Source organism: Talpa europaea (genome assembly GCF_964194135.1).
Source record: "Talpa europaea genome assembly, chromosome: 1".
Lineage (NCBI taxonomy): Eukaryota > Metazoa > Chordata > Mammalia > Eulipotyphla > Talpidae > Talpa > Talpa europaea.
Genome location: NC_140073.1, coordinates 153069607 through 153092856, shown reverse-complemented (window position 1 = coordinate 153092856; position 23250 = coordinate 153069607). Strand labels below are relative to the sequence as shown.

The 23250-nt window shown below is 46.5% G+C and overlaps 2 protein-coding genes across 2 annotated transcripts in view; one reads left to right on the top strand and one right to left on the bottom strand.

The window, feature by feature from the left end:
• Positions 1–3417, top strand: part of LOC311167090 (sp110 nuclear body protein-like) — a gene marked incomplete at both ends in the record, with an annotated part of 29990 nt that extends 26573 nt beyond the window's left edge. The window contains one exon of the mRNA XM_084227898.1: positions 3317–3417. Coding sequence (XP_084084024.1) covers positions 3317–3417 — 101 coding nt within the window. The remainder of the gene's footprint in view (positions 1–3316) is intronic.
• An 18559-nt stretch (positions 3418–21976) lies between these two features.
• On the bottom strand, positions 21977–22891 carry LOC311167080 (uncharacterized protein; the record flags this gene model as incomplete). The annotated part of the gene is made up of 1 exon (XM_084227886.1): positions 21977–22891. One exon carries the CDS (start codon positions 22889–22891, stop codon positions 21977–21979), a length of 915 nt encoding a protein of 304 aa, XP_084084012.1.
• Positions 22892–23250: the final 359 nt, after the last annotated feature.

Genomic DNA, 23250 nt, shown 5'->3' with positions numbered 1-23250 from the left:
GGTCTCAGGCAGTTAAGATGGGACCTGCAGACACTGTGTGTGAGGCCGAGTAGCTGATGGACCCACGGTAGCCAGGTAAAGGTGTGCTGTGTCCCTGCAGAGGCCAAAGCAAGCGACTGTGAGATGCTGATGAAACAGGCACCAAACAGGACACACGTGCCAAATCTGTGATGGCAAAGTACGTACCAGTTGCAAGTGAGTGGTGGCAACAATGTCAATAAGATCAGATGTGAGGATCTTATTGGGGAAGATTCCAATAAATTTAAACATGGCAGCCTCTACCCTCTTAGGGGAGCTACCAACACTAACATAGGAGACAAACAGGTACACTTGCCTTAACCATGGAAGCTGTTGCCTTACCTAAATGGGCCGTGATCACAGCACCTGTTCCTATAAATGCCCCATGTGGACGAGGATGCCCTGCCATGACGAATGAAGCAGACCCAAAGTAGGTCTTCGATATTTACAGCGAACTTTGCAAAATAGAACCCACGGGCCTTCTGTCAAAGTAGTTAACCAGTTCACAGTTAATAAAATAGAATCCAGTATAAACTGAAGTGCAGCCTTCAAGAATTGAGACTCATGATGCCAGAGCAGTTTACAGCAGCTGTGATTGTCTGTGTCTCCACTTCCCTGCATACTTGGCGTGTTCAAAGCTGGGGAGAATCACGGTGCCTGCAGTTGCATTACTGCAACCTCAACGCCACGGCCCAGAGAGCAGCAGCCCAGCTCAAAGTGGAGCAGGGAGTGTAGCCAGTCAGCAGAGCAGAGCGAGAAGAAAGACCCCTGTGGTCTCCTAGACCCCCACCTGCTGAGCGGGCCCTGTGGTTTGCCTGCAGGGAAGGGGGCGCAGCCCTCCACCAAAAGCTGGGTTTGAATATAGAAAGTGATGATGGACACCAAGAGAGAATGAAGAGTGTGTTACTCGGACTGAGGCTCCTGGGGAGAGCCGGGCAGGCCCTCAGCTTGAATGGAGAGAGCAGAGCCGAGTTCCTGTGGTGCAGGTGGGGCTGGGGGAGGATCCCCTATGCAGGGCTGGGCCTGTCTTGTTGAACTTCTCACTGAGACTGAGAAGGGAGCACCTGAGCTTTTTATTAACACCCAGAAGCAGCAGGAGGGGTAGAGGGAGGGTGGGGCCGAACGGTCAAATTGAGGGGAGCACCCCACTTTCCATGACAGAACGTGACTGCGGAGCTGCCTGTCTTTGAACTGTTGTTTGGGAGCATATGACTTTTCTCTGGCATTCCTGTCACACTGTGTGTTCTGGAAACCTCCACTGCAGAGACTGGGGAGGCTCAGGGACTAGGACCCAGCCAGGGCCTCAACTGGAGGAGCAGGAGCTGTGCACTGGCTCAGAGCAGGCCAGATGTGCAGTCGGAGGCGGGGAAGGCCATAGAGTGTCAACTCCAATGACAAGAAAAGCTGACTGTTGAGTTCAGGAGGGGAAGGCCAGAGAGACGCCCGGCCTGCGGCGGGTGGAGCCCTCTTTATGAAGTCCTGGGGCCTAGAAGGCGGAGGTTGACCCAGTAAGTCCCAGCAAGAAACCTCCCCAGTTAAGACTGAGATGGGAAGCCTTCCCAGGTCAAGGGGGATCATTCCTTGGCCAAGAGGCTACTTTTGAGAGTGGATGAGGCCACTGCAGCCCTGAGGTCCTCACCCTGCACTTGTGCTTGGCTCGTGGACCATTGAGGGCAGGGATGATTCTCATCCCTTCAACCCTGGCTCCACTCCCCAGGGTCCACATCCTGCCTTGCCTGGTTCCCAAGGGGCTGGGAGCTAGGGGGGGGTGCAGTGGTATGGCACAGGCGGAAGGATTTTCTGAGCCTCCTGCAGCGTAGAGAAGCCCTAGTGTGCAGAACCCCACACTCTGTCTTGTGGGACCGGGAGTGGCACCAGATGCTCCTGGTCTTCACCGAGTGGTAAAGCTCCGTCGTCTAAACCCCTTCTAGAATAGACTCGACCACATTCTGAGGCCACAAGAAAGACCCGTGTGGTTTCTCTGCCCACAGAAGGGGTTCCCTGCGCAGCAGCTCTGACACCAGGGCTGCCCTCATGCTGCCCACTCGCCAGCTGGGCAGGCACCACCCCACAGGGGTGCTGACCACTGGCACCTGCGGCCTGGGCACCACCCAGCTCACAAACCAGATCCCTTCGATGGCAGAAAGAACAAAATAATTCACCTTTCCAGGCCTGCAAAACTGAGCAAGTTGCCTGAAGCTGTGTCCTGTCAAATTTCACGAGTTTCCAAACCACGGGGACGCTGAGCAAAGCAGGTTTGCACCAGTAGGTCCGTGTTTGTGACCAGCGCCTGGACGACGCAGCTGCCTGGTCCTGGGCCACACTCGGTGCGGGAAGGGCCTGCAGCCGGGAAGCGGGACTCGGCGATTCTCCCGCCTGGTCCCCGCGGAAAGGCCGGGGTGGCCCCTCCGGAGAGCTGCGTGGCCGCCGGTCTGTGGGGCCGGAGCGTGCACTCCGGACAGGCCAGGAGGACGCGCCCTCGAGCTCCCGAGACCCGGGGTCGCCCAGGCGGGGTCATGGGCCCCGGCAGAGCTGCCTTTCTCCCCTCCAGCAGGAAGGCGCCCCGGAATGCGAGGCGGGGCGCAGAGGGGGCGCGCTGGGGCGCTGTGCCGCCTGCGGGGCGGGCCTTGCGCGTGGGCTGCCGTCCCGCTCACCACCACCCACCCACCCCCCGCACCCCCCCTCCCTCTCCCCTGTGCCCCCCCCCCTGCGCTGGCAGAGGCTGGCAGGGGAGCCCGCCCCGCCCCCCGGCCCCCCTCTGCGGCTCCTGGCAGAGGAAAGGCAGGAAACGGGGCCCAGGACCCTGGGACCCGCCAGCCTGGGGGGCGGCAGCCTGTGTCCCCTCGGGGCTCTGAGCGGGCCCGAGCCACCTTGACCCCCGCCACCATGTGCCCCGGAGACAGCCTCCCCGCGCGCCCTGCCCGAGGGGATCAGGAATGGGAACGTCACTATTTATTATTGCTACTATTATTATTACTATTATTATTATTATTATTCGGAAGTGGCAAAAAATGTGGCCTGTTCTCAAGGGGCGAAGGCGCCCGGGTCCCTCGGGACCAGTTTCCGATGGGCCTGGTGGGCAACGATCCTGCGCTCCCCGCAGCTCAGGTGGGGAAGCAGACGCCCCCTCACCTGACGCCCCTCCCCATTGCTGGGGAGAGGCCATCACCTTGGACCCCACTTGGGGGCCGGGAGGCTCCGGGAGGGGTCCCCTCCGTCCCTGCTGTGCCCTCAGCCTTCTGAAGGGTGCGCAGGGGCTGTTCCAGGCCGCGCCCCTGCTCACCTGTGCCCACCCCAGGAGCCCCTGGAGCTGCACCTTCTGCCGGGCGAAGGCGGCCTCGGGAGGCCAGCAGCGCCGTCGCGGGGATCCGAGCTCCTGGCGAGGCGGATGCAGCCTGAGGAGCAGTTGGTGAGTTTGAACCCAGCCTCCCTCCCTGAGCCCTCGCCGGGAGGAGCCACACTGGCGAAGGCGAAGGACGAAGGGCGAGGGGAGGCCCCCAAATGAGTCGGTGTCCAAACGGGGAGTCCAAAAGGAGTGCCTCTCCCCCCCACCCCCACCCCCAGCCCCGCGGTCTCTGCTTCTCTGCTGCCTCCACCACTGCTACTCTTGCTCTTAGCTCTGTTCCCCTCGCTCATTCTGTTGCTCTTTCTTCTGCTGGTTCCTTTCCCGTGACACCACCCTTAAAAGCCCAGGCTCAGTCCAGGTGTGTCCACCTACGCACGGCCACGCCCCACCCCAGGAGCCCAGCTTCACACATGCATGCAGAACAGCAGGGACCATCATTATTGCTAGTGGCAGGAGGGCAGAGAAGCCTGATAATCACTTACCCTACATACACATAAAAAAAAAAGAATATTTCCCGAATAACATTAAATACCCCATTGTAGTTATGTTCTCCCCATTGTCTAATAAATATTTTTTTATGTTTATTTGTTTGATCAGAATCCAAACAGAACAGCCACTGTAGACACTTGCACTCAGCACACAGCTGTCACTGGTCCGTAGCAATTCTGAAATCCAGCTGGACATGAGTTGCCCCAATCTCAGAAAACACACCTTGCAAAGGGTAATACAGCTATTATTTATAAATGTGATAGACCTTTAATCCCCATCCAACACCATGGATTTCTTTCCTGTCTTCCCCTAGTTAATATTTATATTTCTCCCAAAGTCTATTGACTCATTTGCCCAACTCTGAACTACAAGGATAGTTTCTGGATTTTCTACACTTACGCCACTATGAAAACTAAACTGAATTCTAAATTTGTGTGGGATTTGTTTTTGTTTCTATTATACATTTAATATACCATCACAGAGAGTGGCCTTCAGGATTTTGCATTTGTATTTATAAATGAGATTGATCTGTCAGTTTTTATCACCACCATAGTCAGATTTAGGGTAACCTAGCTTGGTAAAATGCAGCATGAAATTTTCTACCTTTTTATATGTTCTGTAGTAGTTTATGGAGTTTTAAATTAACTAACTTGTCATAGAGCCTAGAGTTCTTTGGGGAGATAATACTGACGGCATACTCTGCTTTCTCATTGGTGGTTAGACTAGTTAGGTATTGCTTTTTTTCTGAATCTGTTCTATTTTTATATTTTTCAAAGAAGTTGTCCATTGTGTTTGCTGTTTATAGTTGGTTTTATTTCTGTCATATTATTCTATTCTTTCACCTTTGAAAACTTCTATGTCATTTTCATCTATAGTCTCTTGTGTTTACTTTTTATCCTAAAAGACACTGTAACTGTTTTTAACTCTTCTAATACTTACCTGCAAATTTCCCAAATGTATTTTGACTTATTTTTTAAATGTCAGAGCCAAAAAATAAAATGTCTTTAAGATGCTACAAATTTAAGCCAAGATACTTGTCACTTTTATATTCCCTCAGCTCTCTTAATTCCTTTCTATCTGCTATTTTATGAAATGGATATTTATTATCATTACTGGATTTTTAATCTTTTGTTCTATATTAACTATTCTAATTTTTATTCCGTTATATAAGTCATTTTGTTATTTTTGCTTCACAGAAATTATTCACCACAAATATTATATAATGGAAAAGTAAAAATGTAAAGTTTGTGTTACATGATAATCCACATTCATGAGTGCAACGTTAATGTTCTGCTTTTTCTAAGTTTCCCCAGGCTCTTCCTTGCCATGTCTTGTCCATACTTCTTTTTTGCTCCATCTTTCAGGCCATTGATGATTATCTCTAAGTAATTTTAAAAGAAAAGTAGATAGGTAGTATATTTTGGAAGTCTTCGTGTATCTCAGAATGTCTTCTGTTATCATAAATTAGCAAGATATTGTGCTACAATGTATGTTTTATCCCAACTTCTCACCTTCAACATTAATTGAGACTGTTCCACTGTCTGGGAGCATTTTGCTCTCTAAGTCTAACGTGTGGATTCAGCCAGGATTCTGTGAGTGTGTAAACCAATATGGAATTTCCCCTTTTATCTCTGTAGTTATATGTTTAGCTATTTTTGACAGAATAGGAGGAGTTCCTGTCAGGTCTTATGACTGCTCTTGCCTGGCAACTGACCCTTTCCATACACATATCTGGTTCTTTTCTCAGCTCCATTAAATTTTCCTGATCCATTTTTTTCTGGGTTCACTTTCAAGAACATCTATTAGCCATCCTACTGATCATAAAAAAAAAGAAAAACATTCCTCCTCTTAGTATGAGACTTCACTATATTAAAATAATTTAAATTCTATGGTAATAATATAAACCTAGGGGTTTTTTTTTAGCATTTTTATAATGCTGATTGCTATCTATTAACCAAGCTTCAAAGGATGTAAACATTTCTTATTATAATTTTCTATTCTCAAGACAAAAGTAGAAAATCTTTGCAACTTACTAAGTTGTCTTGACACGCATTTCTGATTTTTCATTTTTGTTTTGTGTCAATGAATTGTCCCCAACCCCCAAACACAAAAGGTCATATGTTGAAGCTGTAGAGGTCAGGAAGACACAGTGCAGGTTTTCTAATATCCAGCAGACCAGGTAAAGGAGGAGTCAAGGTCCTCAGTGGTTTTTGCAGGTCTTTTATTGGGGTTCACCAGGCATATGGCAGGCAGGGGTGTTGGGGGGCTGGGAAGCTGGCAGGCCTCCCAGCCCCCAGCAAGTCTTCACTCTATCTGGGCTCTCCGGCTTTCTCTCAGCTTCTGCTTCTCTTGCTTCTCTCTCGGCTTCTACTTCGGCTGCTCCTCAGCTTCTACTGTTTCTCAGCTTCTCTTTTGGCTTCTCCTGGCGTCCCCGTGACGCCGCCCAGTCTCAGCCCAGGTGAATCCCATCTACCTCTGCCCACACCCTACTCCAGGTGCCCGGCATCAGGCATGCATTCAGGACCGCAAGGATCCATCATCTATCCTGATGGCGGGAGGGCAGAAAAGCCTGGCATTTTCTTTACCCTACAAGCCCAACCCCCAGTGTTAATATTTGGAGACCAGGCCTCTAGGGAGGAAGTAAGGGTTATGTGAGGTCAGAAAGCAAGGTCTTAATCAGATAGGATTTGTGTTCTTGTAAGTAGAGGAAGAGGCATTTATGATCCTGTAGTGGGCAGGAAGGGAAGGTGCAGGCTCTCTAATAGCCGAGCAGACAGGTGAAGGAGAGAGTCCTGGAGACCTCGGTGGCTTTTGCAGGCTTTTATTGGGATTTACCAGGCACACGGCATGCAGAGGTGCTAGAGGCTGGCAGGCCTCCCAGCCCCCAGCAAGTCTTCACTCTTTCTGGGCTCTTGGGCCTTCTCTCATGTTCTCTCTGCTTCTCTCGTGGTTTTGCTGGCGTCGCCATGACGCTGCCCTTATAATCTCAGTCTCTTAGCCCAGATGCACCCACCTACACATGCCCACACCCCACTCCAGGGGCCCGCCGTCAGGCATGCATACAGGACCGCAGGGATCCATCATCTATCCTGATGGCGGAGGGCAGAGAAGCCTGATACTTTTTATTTACCCTACAGATCCTTTCTGCCATTCTGGCACTGGGTAAACTGAGTCAAGTTTCTCTTTGTCTCTCTCTTTTATGCACACACACGCCATGGCTCTCAGTCACTATGACTAGAGAAAAACACTAATGAGTCATTTCCATCTTGCAAGTCGAAATTTTCCACCACTAGCAGTTTGGTTGCCATGACAACCAAGACCCCCTCCACGGAACCATCACTCCCTGTCCCCCTACTTGCTACCACCCTGCTCTCCTGGTTTTCCAATGATTTCTACCCACAGGAGCAGGTTCAGCTTGCTCTGCTCAGCTCAGCTGGTCCCTATCTTACCCCCCAGGCCTTTCTCTGGGTCTTTTGCTTTCAACGTCCACCACCTTAGATGTTAAAAAACTCTTTGTGACACGGCTGTGAGCGATGCTCCAGCAGACAAAGCCAGTTGCCTCTCCCCAGGAGCCCCTCTGGTCCTGCACCCATGTTATTTCTCCCTTCCTGGTCCAGCTGGTCCTCCCCTCCCCCACCGGCAGGGTGGAAGGAGTCAGGCTCGACTCTGGACTGCCCTCCCCCCCCATCAGATCAGGACACAGGAGGTGATAACTGACTCCAGCTGATGCAGGACAGGCCTAAAGCTGCAAACAGGGCAAAGAAAGCTTTCTATCAAGAGTAGACGGAGGAAGCTTATACTAAAATTGATACATACAAACACTGATACCGGAAATTCAACCTTGGCAGATTCCTCCTCGGGAGCTGGGAATGCGCGTTCTCCTGCTCAACCACACCTGCTGTCAGGACAGGTAAACTTAATTGGCAGTCAGCCTTGGGCTGAGGGCCTTTCTCAGGTGTCTGCAATGCTGCGGCCTGCAGAACACGCTGGCCTCCACAGATGGCGACGGGGCCTGCTCCGGGGAGCCTGCTAGGTTCTGCTGGGTGCCCGACCCCTCTTCCCTCCCTCGAGCCCCAGGAGCCTGCCTGTTTCTCTCTCCTCCCAGAGATGCCCCTGCCGCATGCCCTGGGTTCCTCTCCTCTTGGAATTGGTGTGTGGGCTACCAAACCCCACTCTCTTCTCTGTGCTTCCTTCTCTTCCTTGCTTCCATCAACCCTGGAAACAAAGCAGAGCACAGACCCTTTAAGAGCCAGACACAGGGAAGCAGCATGTGAGATCATGAAATCCTAGAGGTCTTCATCATTTCTCCCCTGGTCTCAGGGGCCACTTGCATCTCTGGAGTCATCTGAAAAAGGGGTTGCCACTCAGTGACGGCCCCCCAGCATGGGATGCCTGCTATCACAGTGCCCCTTGGGCATGCCCGCTGGACGAGACCAGAGCTGGGTACATTGGCACTGGCCACATCTCTCCCCAGGAGCAGCACCGTCCCTGATTACTCACAGAGGTTGAGCAGGTGCTGTGCCCTCCGTTATCCCGTGTCACAGGGAGGCCTGTTCGCCAAAAGACAGACAGGCCTCAAGCAAGAACTCAGGTTGAAAACAGTGGCCTGTCCTGGACCAGGGCCTGAGCATTAGCGGGAAGGGGTGGCTGCATGTTCAGGATGTCAGCTGGGGGCTGAACTCACCTGTCCCGCGGCCTTGGAAAGAGGTTTGACACACTGGTGGCTGCAGCATCCAGGGCATGAGATGAGGCAGGAAGGTCCTTGTTTCCCAAGGGCAGCAGTGAGGTTTCTGGCCTCAGCACCAGCAGTTCTCTGGCCCCGCAGCTGCAGGGGTAAGATTCCGGGCTGCACCTGGGCGTGCTGTCAAGGACCAGACAGAAGCCCAACGACCAGATTCTGGACTGACCCACAGGCCCATGAACATGACCTAGAGGGCGAGAGCCTGACCTTTGTCCCCTCAAGCAGGGGGGTTCTGGTGGCCAAGCCAAGGTGGGCTTCCAGTAAACAGGCACATGTTCGTTCTCACCACTAGGAAGATCCGGAGAGGCTCCAGACAGCAGCCTGGGGGTTGGAGGTCCAGTGAGAGCGGAACAGCCTCATAAGAGGGAAGGCAGGGGTTGGGGCCAGAAGTGGAGCAGGCAAAGGCGATCACCCCAGTCACCTACAACCTACGTCCCATACAGAGCCCACCAGTGAAGGCAGGTTTCCCTAAGATGGGCAGGTAGACCCCTGAGATGTGCCACTTTGGTCTGTGAATTATTTTGATAATTCAACCAAGGCTCTGCAGGCTCACAGGGAATTTTACCACTCCTTTAACTACCTTGAAGAATGAAAATTGGAGGTATTACCCAGAATTGGGATTTTTACCAGAAGTGACCTTTCTGTGGGGGAAACCATCCTGCATGGCAGGTCAAGTATCTGATGACATGGAACAGAGTATCTGGTTGAATTATGCAGTCACCTCTCCCAGCCACGCCAGTCCCTGCCTTGCTCTGTGAAGCCTCTGGCCCCCATGCCAGGAAACCTCATACAGCCTCATTTTACCCCATTGATTTTGGAACCCACATCTATATAGATTTCCCAAGCACATTTAATTAAATTTGTTTTTTCTTCCTACTAATCTGCTATTGCTAATTTGATTACTTGACCAATCTGAGAATAACCCAGAAAGGTAGGGCAATTTCCTGTCCTCTCTGACAGATGTGTTTATTTCTGTATCCAGATCATGACCCAGTTTATATGACCACCAAATAGCAAAGCCAGTTCCTGGCCCTCCTAGTCTGAGTCTGAGCTCTTTGGAGGGTTCCAGGCTGGGAGAATGCAAAGAAGAGGTTGTCCTGTTCTCCCAGGACAGGCTGGGAAGCCAACTCTGAGAGCAGGCGGTGGACTCTCTGGACTTCCACAGGTGTCTGCACAAGGCTGCCTGCCCACCAGGGGGCAGTCTGAACCCTCTCCAGTCTGAACCCCAGAGAAAGGCACTGGGGTAGGACAAGGGCAGCAACTAGCTATCCGGTAAAGAACCAGTGAGGGTCCTTTCCAGGACAAAGACCCTCTCAGGCCAACCTGCCAGATCTTCCCCAGATTAGGCAGGCTGGTAGCCAGTTGGACGTCAGATGAGCCACATGAAAGTTAAGTGACTCCTCACTGTCCCTTCTGTTCTTTACCATGAGTTTCAAACCCCATAGCTTTCGTGACATGACAACTGAGGTGCACCAAGCAATGTGGACTGGAAATAGGCTGGTTCAGTCTGGTTTCCCAGGGGGGCTGGAGGTTGGCCTGCCCTGGGGAAGGCAGACAGCTCACTTAGCCTGAATCTAGAGTGTTCCAGCAAGAATACCTCCCAGGATCTGCTCTCTAGGATGCTGAAGACCCAGGGTCAGTCAGATGAAGAAGCCGCACCACCAGAAGGGTCTATGGTTCCAACAAAGAAAAATTTGATCGGGTGTTTAGAGGCAGGTCCTGGGCCAGGGCTTCCTATGAACCACCAGGGAGCTGGCTAAAATCTAGATTTGGGGCTCCTGGTCCTGGATGAGAAACTCTAGGATTGACAGAGGCCCAGGAAGTGGTATTTTTAACAAGTTTAACAAGTCTGCTAGGTACCCTTTTGGACCACAATTAAGTTTGACATCCATGGCCCTAAGATAAGGCCTCTATTATCTGACTCTAACTTCCCACAAAGGAACAAATGCAGCCGATGTGTCTGCTGTAGGGAGGTCTGCACCCTTTAACCAGACCTCAGGGGAGGCCCTGCTTTCCTGGCTTGGGTTATTTCCCCAGCTGTTTTGCTTGGTTGTTTGATGTTTCACAGTGTATTTAAACATTTATTTAAATAGAACTGAAATAATAATAAGAATAAAGCTATTTGCAGAAGAAAAAGCTAAACCAGGAGGAGAAAGGAGTTGAGAGAGAAAGAGAGAAAGCAGCAGGTGGGCTGGATTGGGGGCCAGGGGACCCCTGGGGGTGGGGACTGTGCACAGGGCATCAGAGGCGCCTGTAAGGTGTTTTTATTTATTTATTTATTTATTTATTTATTTATTTATTTATTTATTTATTTTTGAGGCACAACTATTTTTTTATTCCTAAAACAAGTTAATGCTTTTTACTTTTCTCTCATTTCAAACTTATTTTACTGTTAAATGTCCAACACAAATACAGAAAACTTCATAACACATGTACAAAATCATGAGGCCGACACCCTTGTCATCAACCCCCAGTGAAGCTATGTGATTGATCACTTTGTGCTCCCTCCTAATCACCTTCCCTTCCCCCAAGGGTAACCTTGATCCGGAATTGTAAGAAATTAAATTTGATGTGAAAGATTAGACACCCTTGTGTCCAACAGTAAAGGGAATATATATAGGCATAGTTTTTCCCAGCTACACTGTTTTGTCTTTTTTTTTTTTTTTAAGGTGTTTTAAAACACCTGTAAGATGTTTTACTGGCCCCAATTTTGAGGGACTTGCGAAAGTCCCTGAGATTCATCCCGAGGCTTTTTTTGGATGTTGGGCTGGTTATAACTGAATGTGAATCACCCTGAGGTGGCTGCCAGGCACTCCCATTAAATATGAGCCGCAGGCAGTTGTGAAAAGCACAGGACTATGCTTCACACCCAGCTTCGGAGGAGGGGCCCAGGCTGAGGACCCTTTTGCTGGCATGGCCAGCACCTGCCTGGCGTGGTCTGGTTTCAGGGCTTTGTCCACCCTCACTGCTCTCCCTTGGTGATTGGACAGGTGCAGGGGCCAGAAACTCCTGCAGGGAAGGAGGTCCCGGCTTCCACCCAGCCCTGGCTCTGTCCACCATCCACACTCTCCTGATACCATGGTTGATGACAGGGTAGACCCAACAGCTGGAGAACCAGAATGCGCTACAAAGAGTCCCCAGAAGGGGATGCTCAGGTGCCTCACAACACAATCCCTGAGAGACTAATTCTTCATCGCGCACACACACACACACACACACAAACGCAGAGGAAATTTCAGGGGCCATCTCAGGTCTGGTCCCTGTTGTGCCTTCATTCTGACCCTAGCTTAGGGACAGTTGCTTCAGACTATTCTGCTCAAAGATTTTGAAGAAAGAAGAGGCTTTTGACTCAGTAAGCTTATCCACTGCCACTTTTGGTTTTACTTGGAAAAGAAATAGATTAAAATTTCAAGACTCCTCCCCCTGCCCTCATGTATTGATCTGCCTCAGTCCTTTGATGCCAAAGGCAGGTCTGGGCTATGAGCCAGGATGGAGAGTTTACATTAGCTCTTAATGGATCTCTTCAGTAGCAACCCTGCTTGAGGCAACAAGGCCTCAAGACAGAGAAATTCCTATTTTAAGTAGCATGAGCTGTGATCCGTCAGAGGATGCACCATTTTAGCTTATTCCTTTCCTGTCTACCAGTCCTGTCTGTGCCCCACCCCAACAACCTCTACAGTGCCACCATCTAGAACTGACCCTCTATTTCCAGTCCTGCCTACAACTTCTAATTTATACCACGTCTTAAAAAGATGGATGCCTCTTTTAGAGGAGCAAAATTTTTGGACACTGCCCCACCCCCATTTATGTCTTTGGCAAATGGTTGATTTCATTGGAGGGGCTCTGAAGGCCGGATGCAGGTTGATTTTGAAAAAGATAGTTACATATAAACTTCTCTCTATTAGGGTATCTCCTCCTTAGAAGACTTAATCTCCTATTGCTTTTAAATGAAGAAGTCAGAACATAAATCTGCGTATCTTTGTTTACTGTGGCTTCCTTGGAAACTCTGTAAAGGACCCTTTGCTTTCTTGCCCCAAACTCGCTTATCTTAACTAGGCTATTAAGATGGTGTCTGAAGTCATGCGGTAAGTCACTGCTGGGAACTTGTATATAGGAAGTAAACTCATTATTATTCAACTTGTTTTTGGCTTTTTCTCTTATCAATGTGTCTGATACTTTTTTGATTATTTGCCAGACTAGAATAACCCAGAGGGGTAAAGGATGATTTCTTTTTTTGTCCCCACATCCTCCTCAGTATGTTTTCTCAGATGCTCCAGAGAAATGCCTACCTACCTCTAAAGGAGCAAGAAGGAAGGAAACATGGATCTTCTAAATTCCTTCAAGTTCTGGTTGTAGAGCACCCCTGGGCCCACTAGCCATGGGTTCCATGGCCATATATCTAAATGCTGGGTGTGTGTATAAGGTGAGGCAGGGAACAGGGGAATATGCCCCAACTCCTAAGACCTCCCAGAAAACAAATTGATAAGGAAAAAGGGGGGATTTGGATCTCAATCATTAGTCTCATACCATATACAAAATTTAGTTTTAAGTTGATCATAGACCAAATTCTAACAGCTAAAATGATAAAGCTGCTAGGAGAAGCATGGAAGAAAACATTTGAGACTAAAGCTCTCTTCCTAATCTCTAGAGCCTATAAATTATGTTATGTTATATGGCAAAAGGGACTTTGCAGATATAATTAATAACAGCATCTAAAATAAGGGGTATAAGACCAATGGAATCGAATAGAAAATCCAGAAATAAACCCACAAATTTATGATCAACTAATCTTTGACAAAGGAGCAAAGACTATGCATTGGAGCAAAGAAAGTTTGTTCAATAAATGGTGCTGGGAAAACTGGGTCGCTACATGCAAAAGAATGAAGCTTGACCACTACCTCACACCATACACAAAAATCAACTCAAAATGGATTAAAGAACTTGACATAAGACCTGAAACCATAAAATACATAGAAGGAAATATAGGCGAAACACTACATGATTTGCACATCAAAGACATCTTTACAGACACATCACCCAAAGCAGTGATAGTGAAGGCAAAGACAAACAGCTGGGACTACATCAAATTAAAGAGCTTCTGCACAGCAAAAGAGACAATAACAAAAACAAAGAGAAACCCCACCAACTGGGAGAACATTTTTGTACACAACACTAATGATAAAGGACTGATCACCAAAATCTGCAAAGAGCTGATGAGACTCAACAACAACAAAGAAAATAATCCAGTCGAAAAATGGGCAGAAGAGCTAAAAAGAAACTTCTCTGAAGAGGAAATGCAAATGGCCAACAGGCATATGAAAAAATGTTCAGCATCACTTGTAATCAGGGAAATGCAAATCAAAACTACCATGAGATACCATCTTACACCAGTGAGAATGGCACATATTTAAAAAACTAGCAACAACAAATGCTGGCAAGGGTGTGGAGAAAAAGGAACTCTTCTGCACTGTTGGTGGGAATGCAAACTGTGGAGAGCTGTGTGGAGATTTCTGGACCTACTAAACATAGAGCTTCCATATGATCCAGCAATTCCACTCCTAGGTATTTACCCAAAGGACACAGAAACATCAATTCCAAAGAGCACCTGCACCCCTATGTTTATAGCAGCTCTATTTACAATAGCTAAGCTTTGGAAACAGCCCAGATGCCCAAAAATAGATGACTGGATCAAGATGTGGTACATATATACCATGGAATATTACTCAGCATTTAAAAAAGATAAACACATGCAATTTGCAGCAACATGGATGGCGCTGGAAGGGATCATGCTCAGCGAAATAAGCCAGAAAGAAAAAGAAAAATACCGGATGGTCTCACTCATAGCAGGAATCTAGAAAACTTAAATAAGGGACCAGGAAAATGAATAACTGTAAGAAAGTGAAAATCAAAATCAACAAAAAACTATGAACCAGAGACACTTTTTGGGGGGTGGGGGGCAGGAGGAGAGGGACTGGGGTCAGAATGGGGGGGTTGAAATTGTATGGGGAATATAAAAATAAAATTTATTATTAATTAAAAATAAAATAAAATAAAATAAGGGGTATAGCCTAGATTTTCCAAAATGACCCCTGCAAAGCAGAGAAATTTCTCCAGCTATAACAGAAGGGAAAATTAAATATTCCAATTGTGAGAAGAATTAGCATGTTTTTACTGGCCCTGAGAGCTAGGAGCCATGTATGAGGATCAGAGTGAGACCTCTAGGAAGCAACGGCAGACCTACATGATAGTAGCAAGGAGATGGGACCTCCATCCTACAGCCTCTAGGAACTGGATTCTGTCAACAACCTGAATGAGCTTGGAAGTGAACTCTTCTCAGTAAGAACCCAGGCAACCAATCTTATGAAACCCTGACAAAGAAACCAGTCAAGGAACTTAGACTTCGAACTTAAAGAACAGTGAGATAACAAAGTTGTGTTGTCTTACAGTACTAAATTTGAGGTAATTTTTTATGGCAGTAATAGAAAACTAGTAAAAAGAGTTTGAGTTAGGCAAAGATTCCTTAGAACATATAAAACATGAAACAGAAGAGAAAAAAAATTGACAAATTGAACACCATCAAAATTAAACCCTCAGTTCTTTCAAACATGCTTGTAAGATAATAAACAATAAACAAAGTCAACCCGAAGTATTTACAATGCACCTATCTGATGAAGGAATTGAATCCAGAATATACATAGAAATTTTACAACCCTAAAATTAAGAAGACAAAACAACATTTTTTTAACTGAGGAGGACAGAAGACCTCTATCATAAAAGAAGATATACAAATGACAGATTAAAGGACATAAATAGATGATCAACATCCATGGCATCAGAGAAATGCAAATAAGATAGCACTACATAACTAACAGAATGGCTAAGATCACAGGACTGACAATATCAAGAGCAGACAAGAAGGTAAAGGATTTATATAATGAAAATTATAGGATCTTACTTAAGGATTTAGATCATAGCATAAGGGTGTAGAAAGACATTCCATGTTCATGGATGGGAAGAATTAATATAGTCAAAGTTACTATTCTACCAAAAACAATATATAATTTAATGCAACTGATGTCATTTTTGGAGTCAGTAGGTTAGGAGTGTGAAAGGTTTGGCATGGGAAAGAAAAGGAGAGCCAGTCTAAACTTCCTCAAAGGAATGGAAAATTTACTGCGCCCCCGGGGCGAGCTCCGAGGACCCAAGGTGGGGGTCCATGAAGTCACGCCCGTTGTGGGGGGAGATGTCCTTTTATAGGGTGAGGAGAGGTTAGGCAGGAAAACTGGGGTGGCAGCGGGGGAAACAGGTTTCGGCGGAACAAAGTTGTTTTTCATGGAGCCGAGTTGTTTTCCTCCTGTTTAAGGCTTCAGTTTCAGTTGGATGGTATCCGTGGCACTGGTGTCAGGGCCATCTTGTTTTTTCTATGTGGGCTTCCTCATTCCTGACCCCTGCATCGACCTTTCAGAGGGCAGGGTCCTTGGGTTCACTCTGGGAAAGAGCTCCCCTTTCAGTGAGTTTCCCAGGTGAATTTCTCCACAAGAAAGAGACTGGCACTTATATTTAATTAACAGGTTTGTTAGAAAAGGGATAGAACAGTAAAAGACACTTGCATAGACACAAGCAGGCAGGAGGAGCTGCTCCTCTGTGGGGGGGCTCATCTTTGTGAGCCACAGGTGGTTACTGATTTTGGATAACTGTAGAATTTGAAAGGGACCAGAGATTCTTCTATGGGCTCAATCTCCATATCTTTACCTTTGGATGCCTCTAGGGTCAATGGCTATGTTAATCTCTTCTCCCCACCTCCAGCCCTTGGCACGGTGTGAGCCAGGTTTCCGGTCTTTTTTTTTTTTTTTTTTAAATTTAGAATCCTAAGTTTAATTCCCTAAATTTTTTTTAAATAATAAATTTTATTTTTATATTCCCCCATACAATTGCAAATACCCCATTCTTATGACATCTCCTTTCCAGCTTTTTTCCTATTCTCTTCCTCCATCAAGTACCAGAGTGACCGCAACACCCAATACCTCCAACAGGCAGTCACCAAGAGCTCCTTGGTCTAGGTCTCCATTCTGCCCTTTTCCTCTTTAAAGACCTTCCAAGCCTGGGCCTCCTCTAGTGGCGCAGCGGTTGAGCACTGGGTTGCGAAGCTGCCCGCAGCCTCTGCAGCACCAGTTCAATCCCTGGCCGCTGGCGAGGGTCCCACATGGCGCGACAGACCTCTCCTGCCGCCCGCTGCTCCCCTCAGCAGTGTATTTCGTCAGTCTGCCTGTTTTGTTCCCCGCTCTGGCTCTGGTGAATCTGTTATAGGACAGGGAGAGGGGCAGCCCAAACCCCGCAAACCTGCCTATTCTAAATGGGTTCTGCCATCCGCTGCATCAACACAAAACACATGAGACTTTAATGGGAAGGAACTTTAATAAAACTAGCAAACAATACAGGTAAGGCAAAGAGTCCAGTACTAAATCAAGTTCTAAATCAAGCACCCAAAGTCACCCGTCCCCTCGTGGGTAAAAGTCCATCCATATGGGATCGGCCCAGAACAAGGCCCCAAAGCCTGCCACAAGTCTAAAGCATCTTCCAGTGGGGACCCACAGAAAAGGGTCAGAAACAACCAGACAAGCCCGGAAGTAAAAGAGCAAAATCAACATCAAGATAAAAGCTGCCATTGTCACCTCCCCATGGGTCTCACCCACATCTGTGTCACCCCGTCCACGACCGAAAGACAAGGCAGTTTCTTCACATGTCTCTAGGCTCCATGCGCCTCCTCTAGGTCTCCTTCTGGTTCCATCCTGCTTCCTACCTCAGTCTCTTCTGCAGCTTCTCCTCTTCCTGCTCAGCTCCACCCTCCCTTGGGTGGGGCAGGGAACCTCCCCCTTTCCTGGGGACCACCCTGTTACAAATCCACTCACCTCTGGTGCTTCTGACTGTACCCAGTGCTTGTATAAATAAATAAATAAATAAATCTTAAAAAAAAAAAAACAAAAGACCCTTCCAAGCCTGACCTGATGAAAGACAGTCTGTGGAGGATTTCATTTTCTCTGTCACAATTATCTGCATATAATAATTTTTTCTTTCTGATAAAATCTGGGCCTGACCTATGGAGGGACATCTGAGGCAGCACCTATTGAGTTTGGCAGCACTGGCACATGGAAAGGGTTCACTGATGAGGAGAGGATCAAGAGGATGAGGCCTGTCCACACGATGGAACCCACTCAGCCACCAGGAACAAGAAGGCTGCTATTCACAGCAGGATGGAGGGCGTCCAAGAGAATCATGGGTGGGAAAGTGCGTCAGAATGACAATGTCAGAGCTGGACATTCACAGAGTCGACACTTCAACAAAGCAAAATAGTTACAAAAACTGGCAGACATTTGCAAGGGAAGTGAGATTTCTGAATTAAAGGAGGAGGAGGAGGGAGAATGAGCCAGGACAGTGGCGAGAAAAAGATGAAAACAGGCATTAAAGGGCTTAGAAAACCTAAGGGAAATCATTTCTTTGGGTAAAAATTCTTTGCAGGGACTTGTCAGCTAGAACCGTGGTTCCCTTGGGGCCTGCCCCATGGAGCAAGGGGTTAAGACGCAGCGCTATGAAGCTATGGCAGCCACTGCAGCACGAGTTTGATCCCTGGCCAGGGAGAAATCGCATGGCACAGCAGACCTCTCCTGCCTCCCTGCTGCTCCCCTCAGCAGTGGATTTCAGTGGATCTGCCTGTTCTGCTCCCCACACTGTCTGGTGAATCCTCACACCCACCCCCCACTTCTGGCCTGTACCCCAGTTCTTGTATGCATAAATAAATCTTAAAAAAAAAAAAAAAGAACAGTGGTTCCTGAGTATTTATACCAGTCATGAGTCCATGACAAAATGAGAGGGGACATAAAAAGATTAAAAAACTGATATTGACTTCAAACAAGGCAATTGGCTGTTCAGACATCAGAGTTTATTGGTAAACAAAACAACAGAAGCGCAGGCAGAATGGACAGTGGTGACTGGGGGAGCCACAGCCACCCCCAGTCCTGGTGTCACACCCACCTAGATGCTCTGGAGGACCCCCAAGTGGCACCAGAAGGCAGCCAGTGGGAAAGGAAGGCGTGCTGGGCCTGTCATTTGCTGACTCACTCACGTGGGGGGAGGCTCTAGCTCCAGCCCTTGTTTAAACAGGGCTCTAAATATTAATGTTTACACTATCAATACAAGTGACAACATGGAAGAGCCCCAAATTAAAATATACTCATTTTAAAAAGCCAGATGCAGAAAAGCTGTTGTATTAGTCAGCTGGGCGGCCATAAGAAAATACCACCGGCTTCTTGGCTTCCACAACAGGAATTTATTTTCTTACATTTCTGGCGACTACAAGCCCAAAATCAAGGTGTTGGCAAGGTTTGTCTCTGGCGAGAGCTCTCTTCCTGGCTGGCTGTGTCCTCACATGGCCTCTCCTCCACGTGGACACTTCCCTGATTCTCTCTCTTCATATAAAAAACACCAGTTATATGGACGAGGGCCCATTCATATGGCCTCATTTAACCTTAATTATTTCATTAAAGGCCTTATTTCCAAATATGGCCCTATTCTTAAGTACTGGGGATTAGGACTTTAATATATGTATGGGGGAGAGGGAAGAATTCAGTTCCTAACAGCTGCTAAAGTATAATTTCATTTCTATGATGACAGCCTAGAGAAGGAGAAACCACAGGGACAAACCACAGATTGTGGGGGAAGGACTCTGATTCCCAAAGGGCCAGAAAACTTCCTGGGGGATGGAACTCTTGTAGTCGTCATTGTATTCACGTCATGTGGCTCTATACATTTGTCAAACCCATCAAATGTACATTTAAAGGGAGGGATGTTTTATTGTAGGTAAATTAACCTGACTCCCAACAAAAATACAAGATCAAGTCATCTGAACCCCCCACATTTACCCAGAGTCAGACTCCACATTTTGGTTCCTCTTGGCCCATAGGTTCCCCCCTTGATTATTTTTGTTTTTTGTACTTTCCGAAGTAACAAACGTATTTTATAGGCTTCTGCAAATACCTCTGTACACCCATTTAAAGGCACAATTCTCAGGATACTGAGTATTTACTAGGCCTTCTCCCTTTAACCCAGAGGTGGAATTCAGAATGAATGGCCTGCTTCCTTCCTCTCATCCAGGCGAACATTTCATTGCCAGAGTGAGTAAAGATTTAAAAAAAAAAAAAAAAAAAAAGCACAGTTTATCTCATCTTAGAGCTGTTGTTTTCCTTTGTTTTACCAAAAAGCAACATCTGAATTCTCTAACAGGAGGACACACTGGCTGCATTCCTTAGAAATGCTAACAGAAGATATGACAGAAAACAAATTAGCACTCCTCACAGACATGTTAGCACAGTTACCCCTCTTGGGGTCTAAATGAGCACTTCTCAGCAGGAGTCAGGGCTGCAGCTGCCAGGGCACTCCCCCGGCTGCTCTCCAGTCCAAGAACCCTAAATGAAATCCAGAGAATACCCTGCCCGGAACACCCATCCTGATGCTCTAACTAGATAGCTAAGGCCCTGTAAGAAGTTACCAATCTGCGTTTATTCTGCCAACTGCCGTGGGTGGAGTAAGTTCCAGAAAGAGCAAGTGACTCAGAAAGCCTGCAAATTACAATTAGCCTTTCAAAGCCTTTTCCAGAGAATTATTTCTCTCACTATTTATCTGTTATGCTACCATACTGTATTGAGTCTAACCCACCACAGATTGTAAGGAAAGAGGGAAAGTTGCAATGAAAACCATGCTTTCTTATTTCTTAGGAGTTGCATGGTGTACTTATTCAAAAAACTTTTAAACTTATGGTTTGTAGGCTAAAGATGATGTAATATAAAAATCATCTTTGGTCACATAAAAACATAGATGCAAAGAAAAATTAGTTAATTGGGGTATTCCTTACATTTATTCATTCATGTCTACTTTTCCTGAATCAATTTGCAATTCTAAGTCATCAACTTTCCAGTTTTGTGAGACTACTATCTTACAGGCCGCGGGAGGGGTATGTGTGTGTGTGTGTGTGTGTGTGTGTGTGTATGTATGTAAACTTTTCTGCAAGGGGCCAGATGGCAAATAATTTTGGCTCTGTAGGTCTCGTGTTCTCTGCTGGACCTGCTCACCTGTTGCAGTGATCTATCCTCACGAACTCTTCCGTAAAGGCCCTATCTCCTAAAACCATCTCACTGAGGCTTAAGTTTCAACACATGATTTGGGGGGAAGACAACACAGCCTAGGGCACAAGTGATTGAGCAATTTTTCTGAATTACAAAAAAAATGTTTAGTGCAACATAAACGATAGCATAATGAACACAACTATGGTCAAACTGATCTTACTCATAGAAATACAACAGATTCGATTGGCTAAGAAAGTCCTATAACTGTTTATGTATAGGTAGGTAGAGAAATGTAAATTTCTCTGTTCTCTCAGTCTCTGTCTAAACATACCCATGTATACAATGTACATGTGTATGTGCATATAGGTATATAATGTGTTGGTATATTGTATTGATATGTATATATATTGATATATATGATATGTTTGTGTAAACATATATATATATCTATAATAATTACCCTTAGATTATGTGTCTATCAATATGTCATCACCAGAAATGGAATTTCCCCTTAAAATTAACCTTTAATAAATCTTTACTGAACACCAGCCTTGTTTGTAGCTGACTGGTAACCCTTGCACCGAGAGAGCAGGACATTAACATGCTAGAATGTGAGCAAGAAACAACTTGATTCTTTTCCTGGGGCCCATTCAAATCCTATTTGTGGACTCAACTTTTACCTTCCTTTAGATGAAAACTTGGGTGAGTTCTTGGATCCCATAAATTTATATATCACTCTGTCTTATTTAAGTTGTAGTTTAAGAAAAACATATGACATAAAATTAGCCAACTTAAGCATTTTAAGTGTAGTGTTAAGTATATTTTCATTGCTGGAAACAGATCTCCAGAACTATCTCATCTGAAGAAAAAGTTCATCTGAAACCATATAACCATTAAACTACTCCCAATTCCACCTCTCCTCAGCCCCTGGTAACTGCCATTCTATTTTCTGAGTCCATGGATTTGACTACTGTAGATATTTTATAGAAGTGGAATCAGACAGTATTTGTCTTTTGTCACTGGCCTGTTTCATTTAGCATACTGTCCTCAAGGTTTATTCACATTGTAGCATGTGATAAAAATCTTTTTGAAGGTGGAATAATATTCCATTGTATGTATACACCACATACACAGTGGCGAAGTGATAACTTTGATTTGCTCATATTACTTTCAAAGTCAAATCGAGGCTCTAATTAAAAGGCAAATCCCCAACCCTAGGCGGATGGTTTATCAGCACTAATTATTGATTCAAAGTGGCAGTTTTACTTAAACGGGTCCTCTGCTGTTGATTGTGTGCCCACACGACAGCTGACAGTCCAGCCAGTGAGAGATCCTGCTTTGCAACTCTCGATTCCAAAGTCCATAGACCAGAGGGTTGAAGCACTGGGCAAATGCAAAGACTCCAAAAAGCACCAGATTTAAAACAAAGTAAAACACGCCACACATCTTTCCCAAACCTATGAATATCAGGGTTGGTATTACATGTAAGCCCATCTGCACTAAGTGAATAAGGACTGTTTTTCTTGCTTTGATATTTGACCTACTAAAATGGCCAGACCGTTTCCCTTCTTGGTATATGAGATAGTAACTTACAAGAATGATAGACAAAGGAAGGAAAAGGAAAACCATGCCAATGGCTCTGGCAGGAATCCCATTTAAAATCACTGGGCAAAGAGGTTGAGATTTTAAAATAGCAACTTGAGTGAAGCTAGTGCCTTCTATGAGGAATAAGCAAACATTCTTAAATATAATGAGCACCCAAGTGCCCACCAGAATCCTATACTTCAGTAAATCTACACAGGACAGAGATTTCAATGGCCAGCAAATCACCAGGTAGGTGTTGACCGCCATTAGGGTCAGAGTGAAGAGGATCCCTTCACCAACACATAGCTGTACCCCAAACACCACCCAGCACATCAGCACAGGGACGTTTGCCAACAGGGCCCTCATCCCCTGATAAACCACCCCTAGGCCACAGTAGGAGGAAATGCACAGCAGATGGTGGCAGAGGAGGATGTACCGGACCTCTTGCTTCAGTTTCGAATTTTGTGACACTATTGCAATAATGATGGCAGTGATGATTGTGGCAAAAGAGAAAGTGACCATGTACACAGAGGCCTTCACTGTTGCTTCTAGTCTCAGCCAATCTGTTATGTTACAGGGCTCAGAAGACAAATTCATGGTCTTCAGGGGATCTTGACTCCTGCAGGAGAAAAGAACAATAAAGAATGAATTTGTGTTAAAACTTCGTATGGGATTTTCTAGCTCTCTGGCCTGTGTAGAGTCTCAGGAAATAGATAGCACCCTTCTTTGCTGTATGAAACATCACAACCTTAGATAGTATTGGCGTGGATCAAAGATGGAGAAATCATCTGGAGTCTTCTCTTCATTTCAGGGCAGGGCATTGTACTATTACAACATTCAAGAAATATATGGGGGGGGGGGCGGAGCAACATGGCGGCGAGGAGACGCTGCGAGTAAGATCTCCCATTAAAAAAAGTTAATAGGGAGGAAAAGCGGCAGGTCCCAGTGAGAACTGG